Source organism: Fusarium vanettenii (genome assembly GCF_000151355.1).
Source record: "Fusarium vanettenii 77-13-4 chromosome 3 genomic scaffold NECHAsca_2_chr3_3_0, whole genome shotgun sequence".
Classification (NCBI taxonomy): domain Eukaryota; kingdom Fungi; phylum Ascomycota; class Sordariomycetes; order Hypocreales; family Nectriaceae; genus Fusarium; species Fusarium vanettenii.
The window spans coordinates 1,750,836-1,768,342 of record NW_003315880.1 but is presented as its reverse complement, the minus strand read 5'-3'; the positions used below and the strand labels follow the sequence as shown (position 1 = coordinate 1,768,342).

At 56.2% G+C, this 17,507-nt stretch overlaps 5 protein-coding genes across 5 annotated transcripts; 1 reads left to right on the top strand and 4 right to left on the bottom strand.

The window, feature by feature from the left end:
• Positions 1–2,612: 2,612 nt before the first annotated feature.
• On the top strand, positions 2,613–4,104 carry NECHADRAFT_77801 (uncharacterized protein; the record flags this gene model as incomplete). Its single annotated transcript, XM_003053078.1, has 2 exons — positions 2,613–3,003; positions 3,053–4,104. 2 exons carry the CDS (start codon positions 2,613–2,615, stop codon positions 4,102–4,104), a joined length of 1,443 nt encoding a protein of 480 aa, XP_003053124.1.
• A 477-nt stretch (positions 4,105–4,581) lies between these two features.
• Positions 4,582–6,312, bottom strand: NECHADRAFT_67396 (uncharacterized protein; the record flags this gene model as incomplete). The annotated part of the gene is made up of 3 exons (XM_003052573.1): positions 4,582–4,948; positions 4,998–5,797; positions 5,854–6,312. 3 exons carry the CDS (start codon positions 6,310–6,312, stop codon positions 4,750–4,752), a joined length of 1,458 nt encoding a protein of 485 aa, XP_003052619.1. The 3' UTR covers positions 4,582–4,749.
• A 528-nt stretch (positions 6,313–6,840) lies between these two features.
• On the bottom strand, positions 6,841–8,382 carry NECHADRAFT_67391 (uncharacterized protein). Its single transcript, XM_003052572.1, has one exon. The coding sequence runs from the start codon at positions 8,347–8,349 to the stop codon at positions 6,928–6,930; it is 1,422 nt and encodes a 473-aa protein (XP_003052618.1). The 5' UTR covers positions 8,350–8,382; the 3' UTR covers positions 6,841–6,927.
• A 382-nt stretch (positions 8,383–8,764) lies between these two features.
• NECHADRAFT_67389 (uncharacterized protein) lies at positions 8,765–11,221 on the bottom strand. Its single transcript, XM_003052571.1, has 5 exons — positions 10,573–11,221; positions 10,065–10,362; positions 9,917–10,004; positions 9,448–9,862; positions 8,765–9,395 (listed from the first exon to the last, which is right to left on the bottom strand). The coding sequence occupies exons 2-5, from the start codon at positions 10,304–10,306 to the stop codon at positions 9,379–9,381; spliced, it is 762 nt and encodes a 253-aa protein (XP_003052617.1). The 5' UTR covers positions 10,307–10,362; positions 10,573–11,221; the 3' UTR covers positions 8,765–9,378.
• Positions 11,222–14,712: 3,491 nt separating this feature from the next.
• NECHADRAFT_91913 (uncharacterized protein) lies at positions 14,713–16,515 on the bottom strand (the record flags this gene model as incomplete). The annotated part of the gene is made up of 1 exon (XM_003052570.1): positions 14,713–16,515. One exon carries the CDS (start codon positions 16,513–16,515, stop codon positions 14,713–14,715), a length of 1,803 nt encoding a protein of 600 aa, XP_003052616.1.
• Between the last annotated feature and the right edge of the window lie 992 nt (positions 16,516–17,507).

Genomic DNA, 17,507 nt, shown 5'->3' with positions numbered 1-17,507 from the left:
TCACGTTCTCAAACCCTCCGTCCCCATCTCATCTCATCCATCTTCCCCTCTTTTGACCAATTTCGCCTCGCTTCGCGCCGAGCTCCGTCGTTTTTTCCACCCTTTCTTATCAAAGCTTCCGCAAGGTGGACATCGGGATCTACGAGTTGCGGTGACTGAAGAGGTCTCAACACATAGGTATGTATGGCTAGCCCCCCACGGGACGAGGCGAGACGAGACATGGCTGGTTTTCCCCAGACTCGCCTTTTTTTTTTCTAATTTCCCGCCGGAAGAGCTGTCTCTCGCTTCGCTTGTCCTTGTCACTACACTACCCCCCAATGTTCCTATATCGGAGCTTGTTGAAGATTTTTTGTTTCGACTCAGATCTATCAAGAGTTTCCTGAGCCTCAAAACCAAACCTTTTCTCCAACCAGTTCAACAGCAGGCAGCTTCAACTAACTGCCTACCTACGAACCCAGTTCCTTTTTTCTTCTCTCTCTCCACCGATCAGCTCCACGCTTCCGCCTCGGGCACACCATCTCCGAACCCAAAGGACACATAGAGTACGTAACATAACCCGACATGTTGGCGCGTCGCACATCGGCGTCCCTCGGCCAGGCGGTGCGAGGGCAGCAGCAGCAGCGGCCGTTGAGGTCGTCGATGATCAGCAGCAGTGACAACACGTTCGCCTGCAACTCCCAGCGTTGGATGAGCCATTGGCGGAGCCCCGCCTCATCAGGTACGTTTTGTCAAGAGAGCTTGTTGTACGTTGCGTGTGTGTGTGTGGGTGATGGGAAGAAGAATTACCGGCACAAACACCAACCAACCATCCCATCCATTCGGGCGATGCACCTGCATCTGCGCCTCCGTCTGTATGGCCGGGCCGGTCCCGACAATGCGGGAGTCAGAAAGAGATGCTCTAGTGAGAGTGAGAGAGAGAGATGCCAGACGCAGAGAGAGAGAGAGAAGACGTCGGAGAGAGTCACAAAACCGAGGCATCGGCCGCGCCTATGCGCGATCTAGCTCAAGCGGTCCGCGAATCTTGCAAGGCGTTCGATTGGATCTGCTATTTTTCCTCGTCCTGGCAATGTCATGGCATGCCATTCGCGCTTCCCGCTGTGCTCTGCACTGCATGCACGACGCGCTGCCCACTTGTTCCCACGTCCCTAGCTTATCTTTTTTCTCCCCTTCCCCTCTCCCCTCCCCTTCTTCAGCCGCCTTTTTTTCTTTTACAAGTCGCTTTCTCCCGAAGCACGGCACCATCTGATGGGTGAGAGCGGTGGCCTAGCCCCGAGCAAACCCCGGCATCGCTTCGGGATCCTCCGAGCCCGAGCTTCTCCTTCGGACGAGGTGACCGGGGACCGGGATCTTTTTTTTTTTGGTTTCTTTCGTCAATTGGATGGTGTCAAAGGTCGTCATCATCAGCATCAACCATCATGATCATGCCGTTTCGGCTCGCCCTGTCTCAGTTTCACCCTTACCCATCAGCTTCCTGCACCGTACATCCTCCCCTCGTCAGGTCCTTTTCCGGGGATCCGGGTCCGGACCTTGAATCCCCGTCCCTTGCCCGTCCCTACCCATCCATGCTCTTCCCCCCAATCCATCCATGCCCCATGCCCACACCCACGCAGCTCTCTCCACGGAGGGGAAGAAAGGGGGGGGGTGCCCTGAACTCACCATGGGCCCTGGCCCTGAAGTGAGGCAACGCGGGATACAGTAGCGCTGTAGAATGTTCCCGGCTCAAGGGGGGGGCGAGCGCCGCATTGTCCATGACGAGGACGAAAGGGCTGGCTTTTGCGGATGGCCTCGCTCGTCCATGTTAGTCCCATGTCAGGCGACCGACCGGCCACCCACAAAATGCGCTGATTTTCCGTCGTGCGTCTCAAGACCACCCACCGCAGCCCACCCGGGTCCCCCCCATCCACCCCCAGACGTGGTGATGTGGTTGCGGGTGGAGAGTGAGTGGTGGTGATGGTGGGCAATTAGCCGTTGCTATGCTTGCTTTGCTTTGTTGCTTTGCTTTGCGATGCGACTTCTGCTGCTGCTACTGCTGCAACTACTGCTGCTGCCTCTGACGACGGGAGCTTGTTGTCTATTTCCATTAGACATTAGCTTCTGCGTTATTGCCCGAGCTGCTCGCTCTATTTGTATCCGGCTCCGCCCTCATTCTCGTTGACCCTTCCTTTCCCTTCCCTCTTACACTTCTACTCCTTCATCCTCCGGTTCTCGTGTCCTCTTACACGAACTTGCAGCGTCTTCCCCCGCAGTGCTACAGTGTATGCTTCCTCTCCCTCTCCCTCTCTATTTGCGCACGTCTCTCTTACTCACACCGATCATCTCATCCTTGTCTGGTCTAATCCCCCTTGGCCCGAGGCTTGCGACCTCAAAGCATTGACAATAACAAATTCCCTCGTTGTTCAAGATTGGGTGATTATGTTGCTAACTCGTTCGATGTTTTTTTCGCCTTATATATAGTCGGTCCCCGTGCTAGTTGTGCTACTGCTACCTCGACTACTACCCCGCGACGACCCTTACTCGCGTCGACTCCTCATAAATCTACCCCGCCAAAAACTTCTGCTCTTATCTTGCTCCCCCACCATCAGTCTTGCTCCTTTTCCACCACCACCGCAAAAATGAGATTGACAGTCGACAACATCAACCAGCACATTGTTGCTGCCAAGTACGCCGTCCGCGGTGAGCTCGCTGTCAAGTCCGAGGAGTACCGAGCAAAGATTGCCTCTGGCGACGCCGCCGACCTCCCCTTCGAGCATGTCATCTCGGCCAACATCGGAAACCCTCAGCAGCTCGACCAGAAGCCCCTGACCTTCTTCCGCCAGGTCGCCAGTATCCTTGAGAACCCTCAGCTCCTCCAGAGCGAGGAGGCTCTCGTTCAGCACCTCGGCTACAAGACCGATGTCATTGAGCGTGCCAAGTGGCTCCTGAGCAAGGTTGGCTCTGTCGGTGCCTACAGCGCCAGCACTGGTGTTCCTGCTATCCGCGAGAGCGTCGCCAAGTTCATTGAGCGTGAGTGAGCCCCCTGATTGCCTTTTAGGGCCCCATTTAACTCTCCCAGGCCGTGATGGCTTCCCTGCCGATCCCTCCAAGATCTACCTCTCCGCCGGTGCCTCGTCCGGTGTGAACACGCTCCTCCACACAATCTGCGCCAACCCCAACACCGGCATCCTCATCCCCATCCCCCAGTACCCTCTCTACACTGCCACCCTCGCTCTCCTCAACGCCAAGGCTGTCCCCTACCTCCTTGACGAGTCCAAGAACTGGGGAACCGACCTCGACATCATCCGTGCCTCGTACGACAAGGCCGTCGCCGAGGGCACCGACGTCCGATGCATCGTCATCATCAACCCCGGCAACCCCACCGGTGCCTCTCTCCCCGAGGAGGACATCCGCGCCGTTCTCGAGTTCGCCAACGAGAAGAACCTCGTCGTCATGGCCGACGAGGTCTACCAGACCAACGTCTTTGTTGGCAAGTTCCACAGCTTCAAGGCCGTCCTCCGACGTCTCCAGGAGGAGAACCCCGGCAAGTTTGACGGCCTCGAGCTCGCCTCCCTCCATAGTATCTCCAAGGGCATGGTCGGCGAGTGTGGCCACCGTGGTGGCTACTTTGAGCTCGTCAACTTCGACCCCGAGGTTGAGGCCAACATCTACAAGTTCATCTCCATCATGCTCTGCTCCCCCGTCATCGGACAGTGCATCGTTGAGCTCATGGTCAACCCTCCCAAGGAGGGTGAGCCCTCATATGAGCTCTACCAGAAGGAGTACAACGGCATCTTCGAGGGTCTCCGTGAGCGTGCCAACGCCCTGCACAAGGCCTTTGGTGAGATGGAGGGCGTCGAGTGCGCCGCTCCCCAGGGCTCCATGTACCTCTTCCCCACCATCACCCTCCCCGAGAAGGCCGCCGAGGCCGCCGCCGCTGAGGGCCGAAAGCCCGACGAGTTCTACTGCATGCGCCTCCTCGAGGCCACCGGTATCTGCGTCGTCCCCGGCGCCGGTTTCGGCCAGAAGGAGGGCACCCTCCACTTCCGAACCACCTTCCTGGCCCCCGGCACCGAGTGGGTTGGCAGCATCATCAAGTTCCACAAGGAGTTCCTCGAGAAGTACCAATAAAGCGGCCGATAGCATTGGCTGCGCGTCGCCGGTTCAACCCCTGCCAAGAGTTTCGCTGCGAACCATGGCGGGGTTGCTGCCAGAGGGGTCTCGGTGGTTCGGGGCCGAAGTCTTCGGCCCTGGTGTCCGTGGCATGAGGCCCATGGTGTGTGGAGGCATGTCATGAAAAAGAGACGGGTTAGTCAAAGGTTATGGTCACAAATAAAAGAGAAACAAACAAATGCAAACATTTTAGCGTCGGGCTAGATAGATCTGGATTAATAGAGGCTCAATCTAGCGTCCATACCATGGAAGTTCATCCCTTACCTCGAGGGTTGTCGTGATGCACTGACCCCTTGCTGGTCTACGCCTATCGTGCCATGTTGGTGATGGTGATAATGGCCTTGACTGAGTTATTTTACATCAACACATGTGCTCATCAGATAAGTATCTTTTGTCACCACCACGCCTTGACGTGGGCATCAGCCCATGTTTTTTGTTCATCACCGGGACACCAGCCAATCTATTACCGCAATGGCTTGTCTAATCCATATCTATCATACAGTCAAACAAATAGGTAGTGGGCATGAGCAATCCCTCCTTTCCCATCCTCGCCCAGAGCAACCCTGCGTAATTGGCATGATATCAGAGGCTCCCCCCTCAGCTCTACGCCCTCTCGCTTCCCCTCAACCGCACGGCCTGGCCGTACTTTTGCAGCTTGGTGATGAGCTGATCGCCCTGGCGGACCACGTCCTGGTACTGCTTGTTCTTGTCGTCGGGTCGGTTCGTCTCAATGACACCCTTGCCTGTGACACGGTCGATGGTGCAGGGGATGCGGCCGGCGGCAATGAAGCGGGCGAGATCACTGGAGGTAAAAGTCAGTATATTCTCACATTTAATGAAGGGTAACTTACCGGTCGAGGAAGTCGACGGTCACACCAAAATCGTTGGCCATGCTCTCAAGACCAACGACGCGGTAGCTCTGGAGCAGTTGCTGGTAGGCGCGCAGGCGCATCTCACGGATAAACCAGCTCTTGTGCTCGTGAAGGTAGCGGTCTTGGTTTAGGAACTGCTCCTCAACTTCGGCAAGAGATCGAAAGAAGGTCTTGTAGTTGCCGTTGTACAGGCTGCTGACAAGAAGGGCCAGAGGGCTAAAGTCGATGGCCAACTCGGCCTCGGGCTGGTCGGTGCTAGTGCCCAGAGTGGTCAGGTTGACAGCGGCAGTCTTAGGGGCCTTGACACCAGTGGTGTCATCGGCACCAGGTCCAGCACTAAGGGCGCCGCTGAGGGCCAGCAGCTTGTCCTCGCCATCTCCGAGGATGGCCTTGATCTCGGGGGCATCGACAACCTTGGACTTGAAGTCCACACGCTTGAGAGAGACGGAGCCTGCGAGAACCGAGTAGACAACAAGGTTAGAGTAGGTGCAGAGCTCGTAGCTGGTAAAGGTGGAGAGAGAGTCGAGCAGCAGCGGGGCGGCGAGGTTGTAGGATCGGACGGTGAGGAGGTGAAGACCCTCGTAGGCCTTGAGGCGGTTGCGGCGATCCCAGTCACCGCCCGTTTCGACCAGAGTCTTGGCGCGCTCGACGTGCTTCTTTACGAGGGGCTTGTCTCCATAGAACAGGCCCATGCGTATTATAGCGAGGACGAGGTCGATCTTAGTACCGAGGATGCCCGTCTTTTCAAAGACGCTCTCGTAGGCGGCGATGGCCTTGTCCTAGGGGGGTGTTAGCGGGTATACGTAGAGCATCGCTTTGAGTTCTAGAGATGTACCTTGTCGCCCACCCGGGCCCAGAACTCTGCGCGCTTGCCCTTGGCAGCCATGATCTCAGTATCACCAGCCTGCTCAACAGCCTCATCCTCCTCCTTCTGGAACTCCTGCAGCTCGCGGTCATTGTCCTCCTTCAGCTGGTTATACAAGCCCTCATCCCAAGGAAGGCTGATGACGGTGGCAGCAGGCTTGGTAGCGACCATACCGACAAGGCTCGACTTTCGACTGAGGGGCCTGCCGGGAGCAGAGGCGCCACCCTCGCCGATGGTGTTGAGGACGCCGTCGAGGGGATGGGCGAGGTAACGGTAGAAGGGAGCCATCTTGTCCTCGGCGATGGCATCTTGCAGAACCTTGACGGCGGCTTGTTGGGCCGTCTTGGAGGCATAGGCGTTTGTGAGAGTGAAGACGTGCTGCGAGAGAGGCAGCAGTGGCCATTTCGCGTACTGAGGATCGGAGCCCATGATGGCGGCGGGCGGGAGTGTTTTATCGGGAAGAGTATCAACTGGCGGTGTATGTATCGACTGCGTGCGTAAGGTGAGAGATTGGGGGTTGACGGGGGAAGGCGCTGGGGGTGGCTGTTGATGTTTGCGATGATGGATGACGAGAGAAGCTTGAGAGCTTGCTTGGCGTTGAGGTCAAGCACCCATAACGGCAAGGCGACAGCTGAGTGGCCCGGGCGTTGTTGCTGCAAGGCTCCAGCGGGACACGCACTGGAGGGAGGCTCACCCTACACCGCGCATCAACAAAAATAAATGAGACTCCTGGACAATGAGGAGGTCAATTAACCCTTGATGCGTATTTTAAGTAAATTCAGATAAAATATATCAAACAATTAAATACACACATCAATAAGAAAGGAAACACTCTAGACCTGTTGTGTCTCCTGGTTCTTTCGACTCTACAGCTACCGTGAAGAGATAACACGCAGACTCCTGTGTACTAGTGCCTCGTCTTTTTGTCGTGCATGCACTCGATCATGACCTGACTGTCCAGCAAAACAACAAGTTTATTCTTGACTATTAACGCTTCATCTGTACACTATCCAATCTAAACGATCTAGGCCATCTAATGTTCTATCATAGCTTAGCCTTTGGCTCTCCAATCGGAGCCCGCCCCTTGGCCAGCTCGTCGCACAAGACAAGGGGGCGACCACCTCGACTTCCGTCCTCGGTGATCAGACCCTTATAAACACCGTCCGTCTCCCTTCCCACGCCATCCTTCTCAATCTCCCTCCATCGCCACTTGTCTCCGAGCTTTCCGCCCTGACCCTGCAGGACGTCTGCGATCTTGTCGCCCAGGTTGGGCAGGAACTTGAAGCCGTGTCCGCTGTCGCCCGTCGCCACGAAGAGACCCTTCCAGCCTGGGTGGTAGTCGATGAGCCACTCGCCGTCGCGTGTGTCCGAGTACCAGCAGATGCGAGCCTCCTTCCATGGCCTGTTCTCCAGACCACGGACGGGGGTCAGATCCTTCAGTGCTCGGCGAAGATCTCGGTCGGCCTCGGTAGGCAGAGGGTTCGAAGCGTCGTTTCGGGCGGTGTATGGCTGCGATGCGATAAAAGGCTCTCGCTTGTCCGTGGGCGACGGAGGGAGAGCCTTGGTGATCTTGACGGGGTTGATGTATCCAAAGGTATGGCGGGCGATCTTGAGGACCTGGTTTCGCGGCGGGATCACGAACAGACCAGTGCTCAAGTTCAATACCACCGGGTAGTTGTCCAAGGCCTTCTGTTCATCCGCTGTGATGTCCATGTACACGACGGCATGCCCAGTGGCTTCCGTCCTGCCTCGCAGATCGACGAGGGAGCCGGACCAGGCTCCTGCAGCCACCATCACCACCTCGGCATTGAGAACCTTCGAATCGCTCAGCTTGGCGCCGACGACCCGGTCGCCCTCTGTCACAAGCTCTGTCACCTTGCCGTCAACGAACTGGATCCGTCCAGTGGCATTGGCTCTCTTGTAAAGCCACTGCATGCCCTTTCCGGCATCGGCCCAACCAGAGTTACCGTTGAAGTAGCCCCAATCGCCGGGATAACCGTCTGTTCCGAGCTTCTTCTGCAAGGCCTCTGTGCTCTCCAGCCTCTCAATCTTATCAGTGGGCAGACCCGTGGCTTGGGCGATGGACTCGATGTTCTTCCAGCTCTCCTTGGTATAGTCCATGCCGGACTTCTTGAGGTTAAAGTCCTTGGGCGGGTGGCTTGCGCAGAGGACGAAGCCCGACTCCGAATACCTTCCCTGGCCACCAACTTCGTCGTCACCCTGCTGTCGCCATTGTTCCTGGGCCTCGGCGGCAAGCGCGGCGTAGTGAGGGTCTGAGTAGTCGGCTCGCACGATACGAGAAGAGTCTACGCTGGCAGCATCCTCCGGAGGGAATTGGCCTGCGCAGTCATCCACAACAGTGATGGAGGTGTTTGAGTAGAAGGGACGCTGGGTGAGGGCATAGGCGGTGCCGAGGCCGAAGACGCCAGAGCCAACGATAAGGATGGAGGAGGGAGCGGGAGCCATTGCGACGGACGAGGGCGATCTACGTGTCAATGGGAAGACGACAAGCTTTCTCTAGAAGTCTAGAAGAACGTTCCCTTGTTATCTACGTGGACGTTCCCGAGGAGGCGGTCGAAGTGTGCCGATAAAAGGCGAAGACTTTTCCTGTTCCCACCTCCCGATCACGGCGGTGGCCGACGGGGAGGCGTGAGCATGGCACTAGAACCGCATAATCACTGCGGCTGGGCGAAGTTAGCTCTGCCGAGGATCGGGGCTAGACTCCGGGGGCCTGGCCGGCATGACCATCAAAGATAGGGCGATTGGCCGGGCACGTGAGCTGGGGATCACGCACGCGATGTTTTGTTTTGGATGACACACAAAACGCAAGGCACACACACTTGGCTAAGACACACATCACATCAGGAGGCATGTTCATTCATTTGGGAGAGAACTTGGGTTTGATTCCTATCTGAATACAGGACAGAAGTGCTTGCACTCTTCAGGCCTCGCCTCAAAGTCTTGTTCAGTCCATCTGGGTCTGCGACTTGATGGATATCTCAGCCAATGACCAAGATCGCCGACTTTGCTCTCCTTGTGTTTCACGCGTCCCGTCTCCAGGTCGCTTTGTTTCTTCAGCCTCATCAGGCTCGCTCCAGCAACGCTTCACGACTTTGCTGCCTCCTCCCCTCCACTCAGCGTGTCCCTTTGATAATTAATGGCGCTCAAGTCAACTGAGCGCATGCGCCGCAGGACCGGCGCGAGCAATCTATGATGTGTCGCGGGATGAGTAGTCTTATCTTTTTCCTCTTGAACCGGAATCCCTCGCAAAAATGCCCTTTCCGGCCTTCCTCGCCAACGCCGATGCAATGCAGGAAAACAATTCAAAAATGATACAAACGCAACTCGACCGCTCTGCTCGGTTATCGAAATCAAGCAGAACGGCGAGGAAAAAAAAAGCAATCGTGGTATCGTGACGGGTTGTCTATCATACACGTCGGTAATGTGGTATAGTAGTGATCCGAGACTGTGACATCTCGAAGAGTAGATGTTGCTTTAGACCTTGCGGAAATCTGAAATGAAAGTCAGTGAATGTCTTGCCAAAGAGAAAATCAGTGTACGAACCTTGCAACACAGGATAGATCATCTCGAAGGCCTGGTAGATCTCTTCTCGGACCTTGGCACCTGTCAAGACGATCTTGCCGCTGACGAAGATGAGCAGCACAATCTTGGGCTTAATCATACGGTAGATAAGACCAGGGAACAACTCGGGTTCGTAAGAACTGAAATTGTGATGGCGCGAAGCCAGACCCTCGAGACGAATGGGGAACTTGATGTCGCAGGAGCCGACAATGTTCTGGATCTTGAAGTCGGTGAACTTGGCGTTGAAGCCGAGCTTCTGGATAATACGGGCGTATTTCCGCGACGCGAGCTTCGAGTCATCTTCCGACTTGGCACCGGTGACGACCATCTTGCCAGAGGCAAAGATAAGGGCCGTGGTCTTGGGCTCACGAATTCGCATGATAACAGCGGCGAAACGCTGACCAGGTTAGCGACTTGTCGCAACACGATGCAAACAAAGAACCTATTGTACCTTAGGGTTGTACTCTGCATTTCTCGCATGCAGGGCGATGGTCTTGAGGTCAAGGCGGCAGTCAAGGTTGACGGTGGCCACGATGTTCCTTTAAGTTTGCGAGATAAGCCTCTCTGAGCAGGAAAAGATCACTCAGGAGGATACATACTGAAGAGTGGGAGTGATTCCACTAGGTCCTTGAGTGGCAGCAGGCGTAGCGGCAGGCGTCGCGGGAGTCACCCCGTTGCCATTTGCCGCCTGCTGGCCGTTGGGAGCAGGGAGCTGAGCTGCATTCCCGTTGCCAGCGGGTGGTGTCAACTCGTTGGTTGCCCCGGGAAACGACAGCGACCCAGGCGCAGTGAAGGCCTTGGCTTGCGCCGCGTTCGAGGGGTGTGTCTGGATGCCTTCCATGGTTGGAGTCGGTATCGAGAGAGGTGTCAACGGTTCGTAAAAATCGCTGAACAGATCTGCCAGACAATCCAGTTAGCATCGCACGTCGAAATGAGCGAAAAAGAAGCGCCCTACCGATAGAGGTAGAGCAGTGCGCGACGTGGTTGAAGGCGAACACAAGAGCGATCGCCGGAATGATGGAAGAGGGAAGTTTGAAAATGGGAGAAGAAACGGGGTATTTATAGGTGGGGTAGGAGGCGGTGCAGTGAGTCAGAGGGGCAACCTACCAATCGGCGCGGGAGAGAAACAAGTGAATGTGTCCCCTACAAGAAAGCTGTCCGAACGACTATGATTGTCCTCAAAAAGCGCCAAAGGCAGAGGATCAATGCAGAATGATGTGGAAGGTTATGCAGTGAAGTCGGTTGACTTTTTTGACGTGTGGTGATGTGCTCGTGAGAGTAACCAACCAACAACCAGGACTCAAGAAGACCAAGTAAGGACTTCTTTCACTTCACAGCAACTTCTTTTTATTGTTGTCTACAACAGCGCAAATCGATTCGGCGACGTCGACGGTGGCGACGGGGGATCGCTTTCTTCCGGTCTTGGTCGGGATCAACGAAATCGATTGCGCGCAAGGAGCGATAGAGGGCAAGGAACGTGTTCCAGTTCTTTTTGCCTGGTCGCAGATGTGGGTGTCGGCACCAGGTCCTTTTCTTCCCAAACTAGAGAGCGATCACGTCTGCCGAAAGACGAACGCGACGGTGAGATAACGTAAAGAAGAGAGAAATAGGGACAAGGGAGTGAGCCTTGACGTGATGATGGTCAAAGGCAGAGGTGGACAAGTGTAAAAAAGAAAAAATGTCCGATGACTTTTTGGTGGTGGTGTGGTGTGTGGGGTGTGACGTCGTGGGGTAGCAGGTATTAGGTAGAGGAGAGCCGAACGTAAGTGGTAGGTACGTAAGGCCGTCGGTCGGGAATTCCGCGCAGGTCCTTCGAAACAGGCGGGCGAGGGGAGGCCCGGCTCTTTATAATTTTGGTCAAAGGCCGCTCAGGCAGGACACCCCAGGCAACAACGCTACCTGTGGCGTCGCCGCTGGCAGGCTTGGCAGACGCTAGTGCACGCGCTAAAGTCAATGCGGCCAATCAAACACTATCGCGACGCTGATTTTATCTCCTTTTTTCCCACCCACGCACCCCAGTCTGAGCATTGAGCCCCTGAAGTGACGCTGTAACACACTCAGAGTCGAGGTACCTAGGACCTCAAGAGGTGAGCCTCGGTTCTTTTCCATCGCATCGCATCCAATCCTGTCCATGGATCCCATCCCTGCTGCGCGCGCTCGAACTCGAACTTGCTGCAGGCTGAGATGCACAGTGAAGGAGAGCCCCAAGAGGCCTGCGATCGCCACTGCCAGGGGGTCCCGCTGCCCAATCCATGGTGGCCAGTGCCCGCTGAACAGCGAGATCACAAGCAACCTGTGAGCAAACAGTCCAGCCGTGGTCAGCCATCTCCTGCTGTCCTCGTCATCTTCCCCCCTGGACTTTCTTCTGTCCCTCCCGTCACTCTCTCTCCCCTCCTCTTCTCTCCCAACCAACTTACTTACCGCCATCCCTCGCACCAATCTGCACGTTGGGCACAGAGGGCGAGACGACCTCGACGACGCAACAAAACAAGAGACAGACGACGGCGCGACGGAAGCGATAAAGGACGATGACCGAGCAGCGATGAGATGAGACGACAAAACGAACGAGAATAAGAACCGGACATCGGCAAACGACTCGTGACGGACGAAAACGACGATAAGCAACGACGGGAGCGATCACGACGGCGGAAAAGGCGGGCACAGCTGGAGCGGGCGGGCACCAAGACCACGGCGGCGAAAAAGCCTGACTTGACCTGGCTTGGCCTGGACTGACTTGACTCGTCTCGGACTTTGGGACGGGCAGCACGCAATCTGGCCGCCAGAGAGAGCGTCACAGCGCTTATCCATGGAGCCTCAATGCCCTGTGGGCCACGGAGACGGCTTGGAAATTATGGACCAGGGCCTAACCGACGGACCATGGTTGGTTGCTTTTTGGCGCTTTTTTTTATTTTTTTTTACTTCACTCATCTCAGGCTTTCTTGGGCTCGCCCCTCTCACGCTGGCTGTCCAGTCGCAGGCTCCTTGCGCTGGCGTCCACCCAGAGTCGCCCCCCAATCCGAATCCCAATCGCGTACCCCCGTCGTCGGAGCGCGCACCCAACCCACTCTTTTCAAGTTCCAGCCACCCTCGGCCCTGTCAAACCCTTTCGTCGCCCCCCGTGGGACTCTCTTTTCTCATCCAACCACCCACCGACTGTCGCCAACCACCAACAGGACACCGACACCCTGAAACACGCTCTGCCCCCTTTACTGATATTTCTCTCAGTCCTAGTGCCCCCCCTAGGACGTGTCGTCGTTCTTGTTCACTTCACAAAAGTCGTTGTGCTGCGCCCGCATGAGTGAGTGCTCGTTTGCTTTCTGCGACGTCCGTCTCGCAAACGTCTCATGTCAGGTCACGCCATGAGAGAGCAGCAGACAGACGGCTCGGCGCATCACTTCATCTAATCTGCGATGGGATGCGCAAGGCGCTCGGCCATACCGCGCAGAGTTTTCCCTGCTCAAGCGGGAACCAGCAGGCTGTGGGTTTTTTTCCATTTTTTCCCCTCGTGCCCTTGGTGCCCTTGTGGCCCCAGCCGCCGGCCGACTTTGTGAGTCATTCAACTGCAACCAACCAGAGACGGGCTGGCATGAGTCCTGTCGCGACACCAGGGAGGCTGGTTCTGTGTGGCCCTTGACTGGCTGTTTGCATCACGTACCCAGTACAAGGGCTTCGTGAATGACTGTCAGCAAGCTTTGCACCAGGCTCCGTGATGTTGATGCCTTTTCTTGTCCCGGTGTCATGTGTCCTGGTTTTTTTCTTTTATTACTCTCTCCTTCATTCCGTTCACCGCAAGTCAAACCATGCGGCGACTCGCATCTTCCGTACAGATGATGGGGTCGAGGCTCCAGCACCTTCGTGAATGTTGGGCCAGGCTGCATTGAGGCCACGTTTCCCTCGGGGTGACTAGACGCCCGAGAGTGGTGACGCGAAAATTTCGATTGTCCCAGGATCGCCCAGTACCGTTACCTCTTACGAGAACGCGTCCGTGATGGGGGGTTGCTGACAGAAGTACCTCACTAACAATTTCTCGATTTTGCGACCTTGGGGCTTGTGCCCACCTTTGTTTGAATCTCCACCCCGTCTCCGCTCAACGCCCTGACCTGGTTTTATCAAGCAAAGATCCCTTGCGAACCAGCCTCACTTGAAATTCCCCAGGGTTTCTACCAGGGTCGCCCTGTCGTGCTAGCTTATTCTCCCATTGCAATCTTGATGGATCCCCAAACGACTCCGCACACGAGGGAAAAGGTTGATGGAGAGGATGACCTCTGGGGCCAGTCCCAGTCCTCACTTCGCTTAGGCAAAACTTGTTCGGCCCTTGGCATCCATCCGGAGGACCACTGTTGTTGAAGCTCTTCACGAACTCCCTGGGCATGCATGCTGACGGCCAAGTCGAGTCAAGCACGAACCGAATGCGACTGTGCAGAACAAGTTCTTCTTCCCTTGCTCACCTGCAACACTAGCCGTCGCTCAAGCAATCACGCTCAAGCAAGACGCTCGAGACAGCCAGCAGCGCTGTTGCTGTTGCTTTTGCTTTTGGCCGTGGAATGTCGCCGCGAATGCATCCATCTGCTCAGCCTCGATGTAGGTTTCTCTCTGATTCTGTGCCACGGCTGCCGCGCTCCCTCATGGGCAAGCAAGGGCCACCTACATACGACGACCGGAGCCCGCTCTCCACATGTTCGAGGTTCTAGATCTCAAACCATCTCCATCTGCTCGCATTGAGCGCTGGAATCCATGCGGCTCCGATACCTTATTTTTTGCCTGCCGGCTAAAAGGAACACATCAACAACATGGGAGGTGCCGCATCTCACTTGTTGCCGCATTTCAATCACGTCCAGTCCATTCTCGAAAGTTCTCTTCATGTCTGAGATCATGTTGTTGTTTTTCGCCGACTCCGATGCCCAACCAAATCAGATTCCCTCTCCTCTGGCTCTGGCCATATTTACCTCTCATCCACACGCGCCGAGTATGCATCCAGGTATACAAAATCAGGTATCATACACAGTAAAGAAACAAAAACAAAACATCCGGGCTTGTTCGGCCCTTAGGTCATATAGTACTTGGGACCCTCGCCTCCCTGCGGCACCTGCCAGTTGATGTCTTGGTTAGGAGCCTTGATGTCGCACGTCTTGCAGTGAATGCAGCTGTTGCAGAGATGTTAGCAATGAAGTCGTCATGGATGCGCGTTCTCTCCCCCATGTCTCAAGAGCAGAGTGAGGCTTCAAAGGGGGCGGTGGGGAGTTTGACTCACTTTTGGGCATTGATCTGGAACCGCACGCCGTGAGGCTTGGACTCATCCTCAACGTACTCGTAGACGCCGGCCGGGCAGAAGCGGTTCTCGACGCCCTTGAAGGGCGGGTATGTCTCTTCGGTATGGGCGTCCCAGTCCTTGACCTGCAGGTGGACAGGCTGGTCCTCTTCGTGGTTCGTACCGGTGCGGGAGACGCTCGTGAGGATGTCAAAGGTGATCTTGCCATCGGGCTTCTCGTACTCGATCTTGGGGAACTTGTCGGCGGGTTTGGTGGCGGCGTGGTCGGGGGTCTTGTGCTTGAGGGTCCAGGGAACACGGCCCTTCAGGAAGTAGGCCTCGAGGCCGGAGTACATGACACCGCCGTAAAGGCCAAGCGGGGTGTGGAAGGACGGTCGCATGTTGCGCACCTCCTTGAGCTCCTTCCAGATGGACGACTTTCGCAGGTTGTTCTCGTAGTCATACAGGAAGACTGTGCCGTCATCCTTCTGCTCGCTGAGGGCGGTCCAGGCGGCCTCGGCGGCGAGCATACCAGACTTCATGGCGTTGTGAGTGCCCTTGACCTTGGGGACGTTGACGAAGCCAGCTGAGTCGCCGATGAGAGCACCACCGGGGAATGCGACCTTGGGAATGGACTGGAAACCACCCTCGATGAGGGCACGCGCACCGTATGAGATACACTTGCCGCCCTCGAGGACATTGCGGAAGAGGGGGTGAAGTTTGAGCTTCTGGAACTCCTGGTAGGGCGAAAGCCAAGGGTTCTGGTAGTCGAGCGACACGACAAGACCCAGCTGGACGAGGTTATCACCAAAATGATACATAAAGGACCCTCCGTACACATCCTTGGAAAGAGGGTAACCCATTGAGTGCACAACCAGACCCTTCTCGAACTTGGCCGGGTCAATCTCCCAGACCTCCTTGATACCCAGGCCGTAAGTCTGGTGCTGGCTGTCTCGGCGCAAGTCGAATTTGTTAATGACCTGCTTGCTCAGGCTGCCGTGGCAACCCTCGCCAAACATTGTGACTCTGGCGTGGAACTCCATACCACGCTCAAACGTCTCCTTGGGCTTGCCGTCACGGCCAATGCCAAGGTCGTTGGTAGCAACGCCCTTGACAGCACCGCCGGGGCCATAGACGACCTCGGAGGCAGCAAAGCCTGGGTAGACCTCGACGCCGACCTCCTCGGCGCGCTCGCCCAACCACTTGACGAATTGGTTCAAGCTGACAATGTAGTTTCCGTGGTTGCTCATCTGTGGAGGCGCGGGGATGGGAATCGCGGCCGTCTTGGTGAGGAAGCGCATGCGATCGTCGCCGGCCGGGGTCGCATGTTCGAAGCGGTTGGGGTTATCCTCGTCGAGCCAGTCGGGGATAAGCTCGTTGATAGCGGTAGGCTGGATCACGGCGCCGGAGAGGATGTGAGCGCCGATATCACCGGCCTTTTCGAGTACGAGGACACGGAAGTCCTCGTTACCGGCTTCGTTGGCGAGCTGCTTGAGGCGGATAGCAGCGCTGAGCCCCGCGGGACCGCCACCAACAATACAGACGTCGACCTCGTCGGCCTCACGCTCGATGCTCGCGGGGTCAAAGTCTTTGTCGTCATCGCGGAGACGAGAGGTAGTGCTAAAGGTTCGGGATGCCATTGGCACCCTCATGACAGGCCATGCGGTGGTACTCCTCCTCGAAAGGCAGGATCTTGCCGTCGCGGGACAGAAGCTGGACCTTGTGGGCCGCCATTGTGAACGTGAGAGCACCCGCGAGCTGCGCTGGACGCAGCGCGATACAGGTCTGGGAGCCGCCGACATGATGTAGGGAGACTGAGAGGGATTGAAGACGCTGCGAAGCGGGGAGGAGAGGGATGGAGGGAAGCTTTTCAAGTCCAAGTCCTGAGGGGCAACCGGCGAGTCGAGCAGCTTTTCGCCGTTTTCCCTTGTGCCCTGCCCTCCAGCTGCAAGAGCAAAAAGAGCCGGTAGTGGGGAACGTGCCGGTGCCGGGGGTGTGTGATGCCGGTCTCTGGTTGCTGGCTCTGGTGGGAATTGACCATTAAGTGACTGTCAATTGGCTCGTCGGTGGGTGTCTAGTTAGCAGAGGGGACAATGGACTCTTGGGTGAGTTGCGTCACTTGGTCACGACGAGACTCTCTCTTCAACGCTCAATAGATAACAGGGTCCTGGTGGAATTTGCCTGTTCAGGCAACATATCTATTTATCCGCTTACTCAAGTCCTATCCCCATCCCTGTGGTAGGAGAAGAGGGATTCTCGCATCTGAGGGCGTCCTCGTCGGCGCTCGGGATTTCATAGCCGAAGAGGGACGAGGTTAGGACCTACAAGAGACCGGAACCGAGGACGCAGATGGAGGTGCCATGGGCTCCAGCGGCACCGGGTTGACGAGCTAGAGCTCGGCTCCGGAGGGAGGTAGAGGCCAGGTATTGGCCAAGTACTTGATTTTCAAGAATGGGGGTGGATGGGACGTTGACTTTCACGTTTCAATCTGGGGTAAGGTTGAACCGCTAGCATGTGGAAATGTCATCATCCATTGATGCACGTGCTTGGGCTTATCTTGAACTCTCGAGACGCCCAGTATGAGGCTTCACTTGGTACAAGACGATGCATTTCTCTTGGAGTTTCTGCTTTCTCTGTGACAGTAAAGCACGGAATTGTCAATTCCGTATTCCATCAACCAGGATAATGCTCTAGCACTTACGTCAATACTCTACCCCCCCAAGCTCCCCCTCGGGATCCTTGCACTCTTTGGCCGATGCTCAGACTCGGCTTCTTCCGGCTTCTCACCGCGGCT

Coding starts and splice junctions, on each gene's coding strand:
- NECHADRAFT_67391 (XM_003052572.1), bottom strand. CDS start 8,349: ATGGCTCCCGCTCCCTCCTCCATCCTTATCGTTGGCTCTGGCGTCTTC.
- NECHADRAFT_67389 (XM_003052571.1), bottom strand. CDS start 10,306: ATGGAAGGCATCCAGACACACCCCTCGAACGCGGCGCAAGCCAAGGCC. Junction 10,005..10,064: donor GGAATCACTCCCACTCTTCA/GTATGTATCCTC, acceptor GCAAACTTAAAG/GAACATCGTGGCCACCGTCA. Junction 9,863..9,916: donor ATGCAGAGTACAACCCTAAG/GTACAATAGGTT, acceptor TAACCTGGTCAG/CGTTTCGCCGCTGTTATCAT.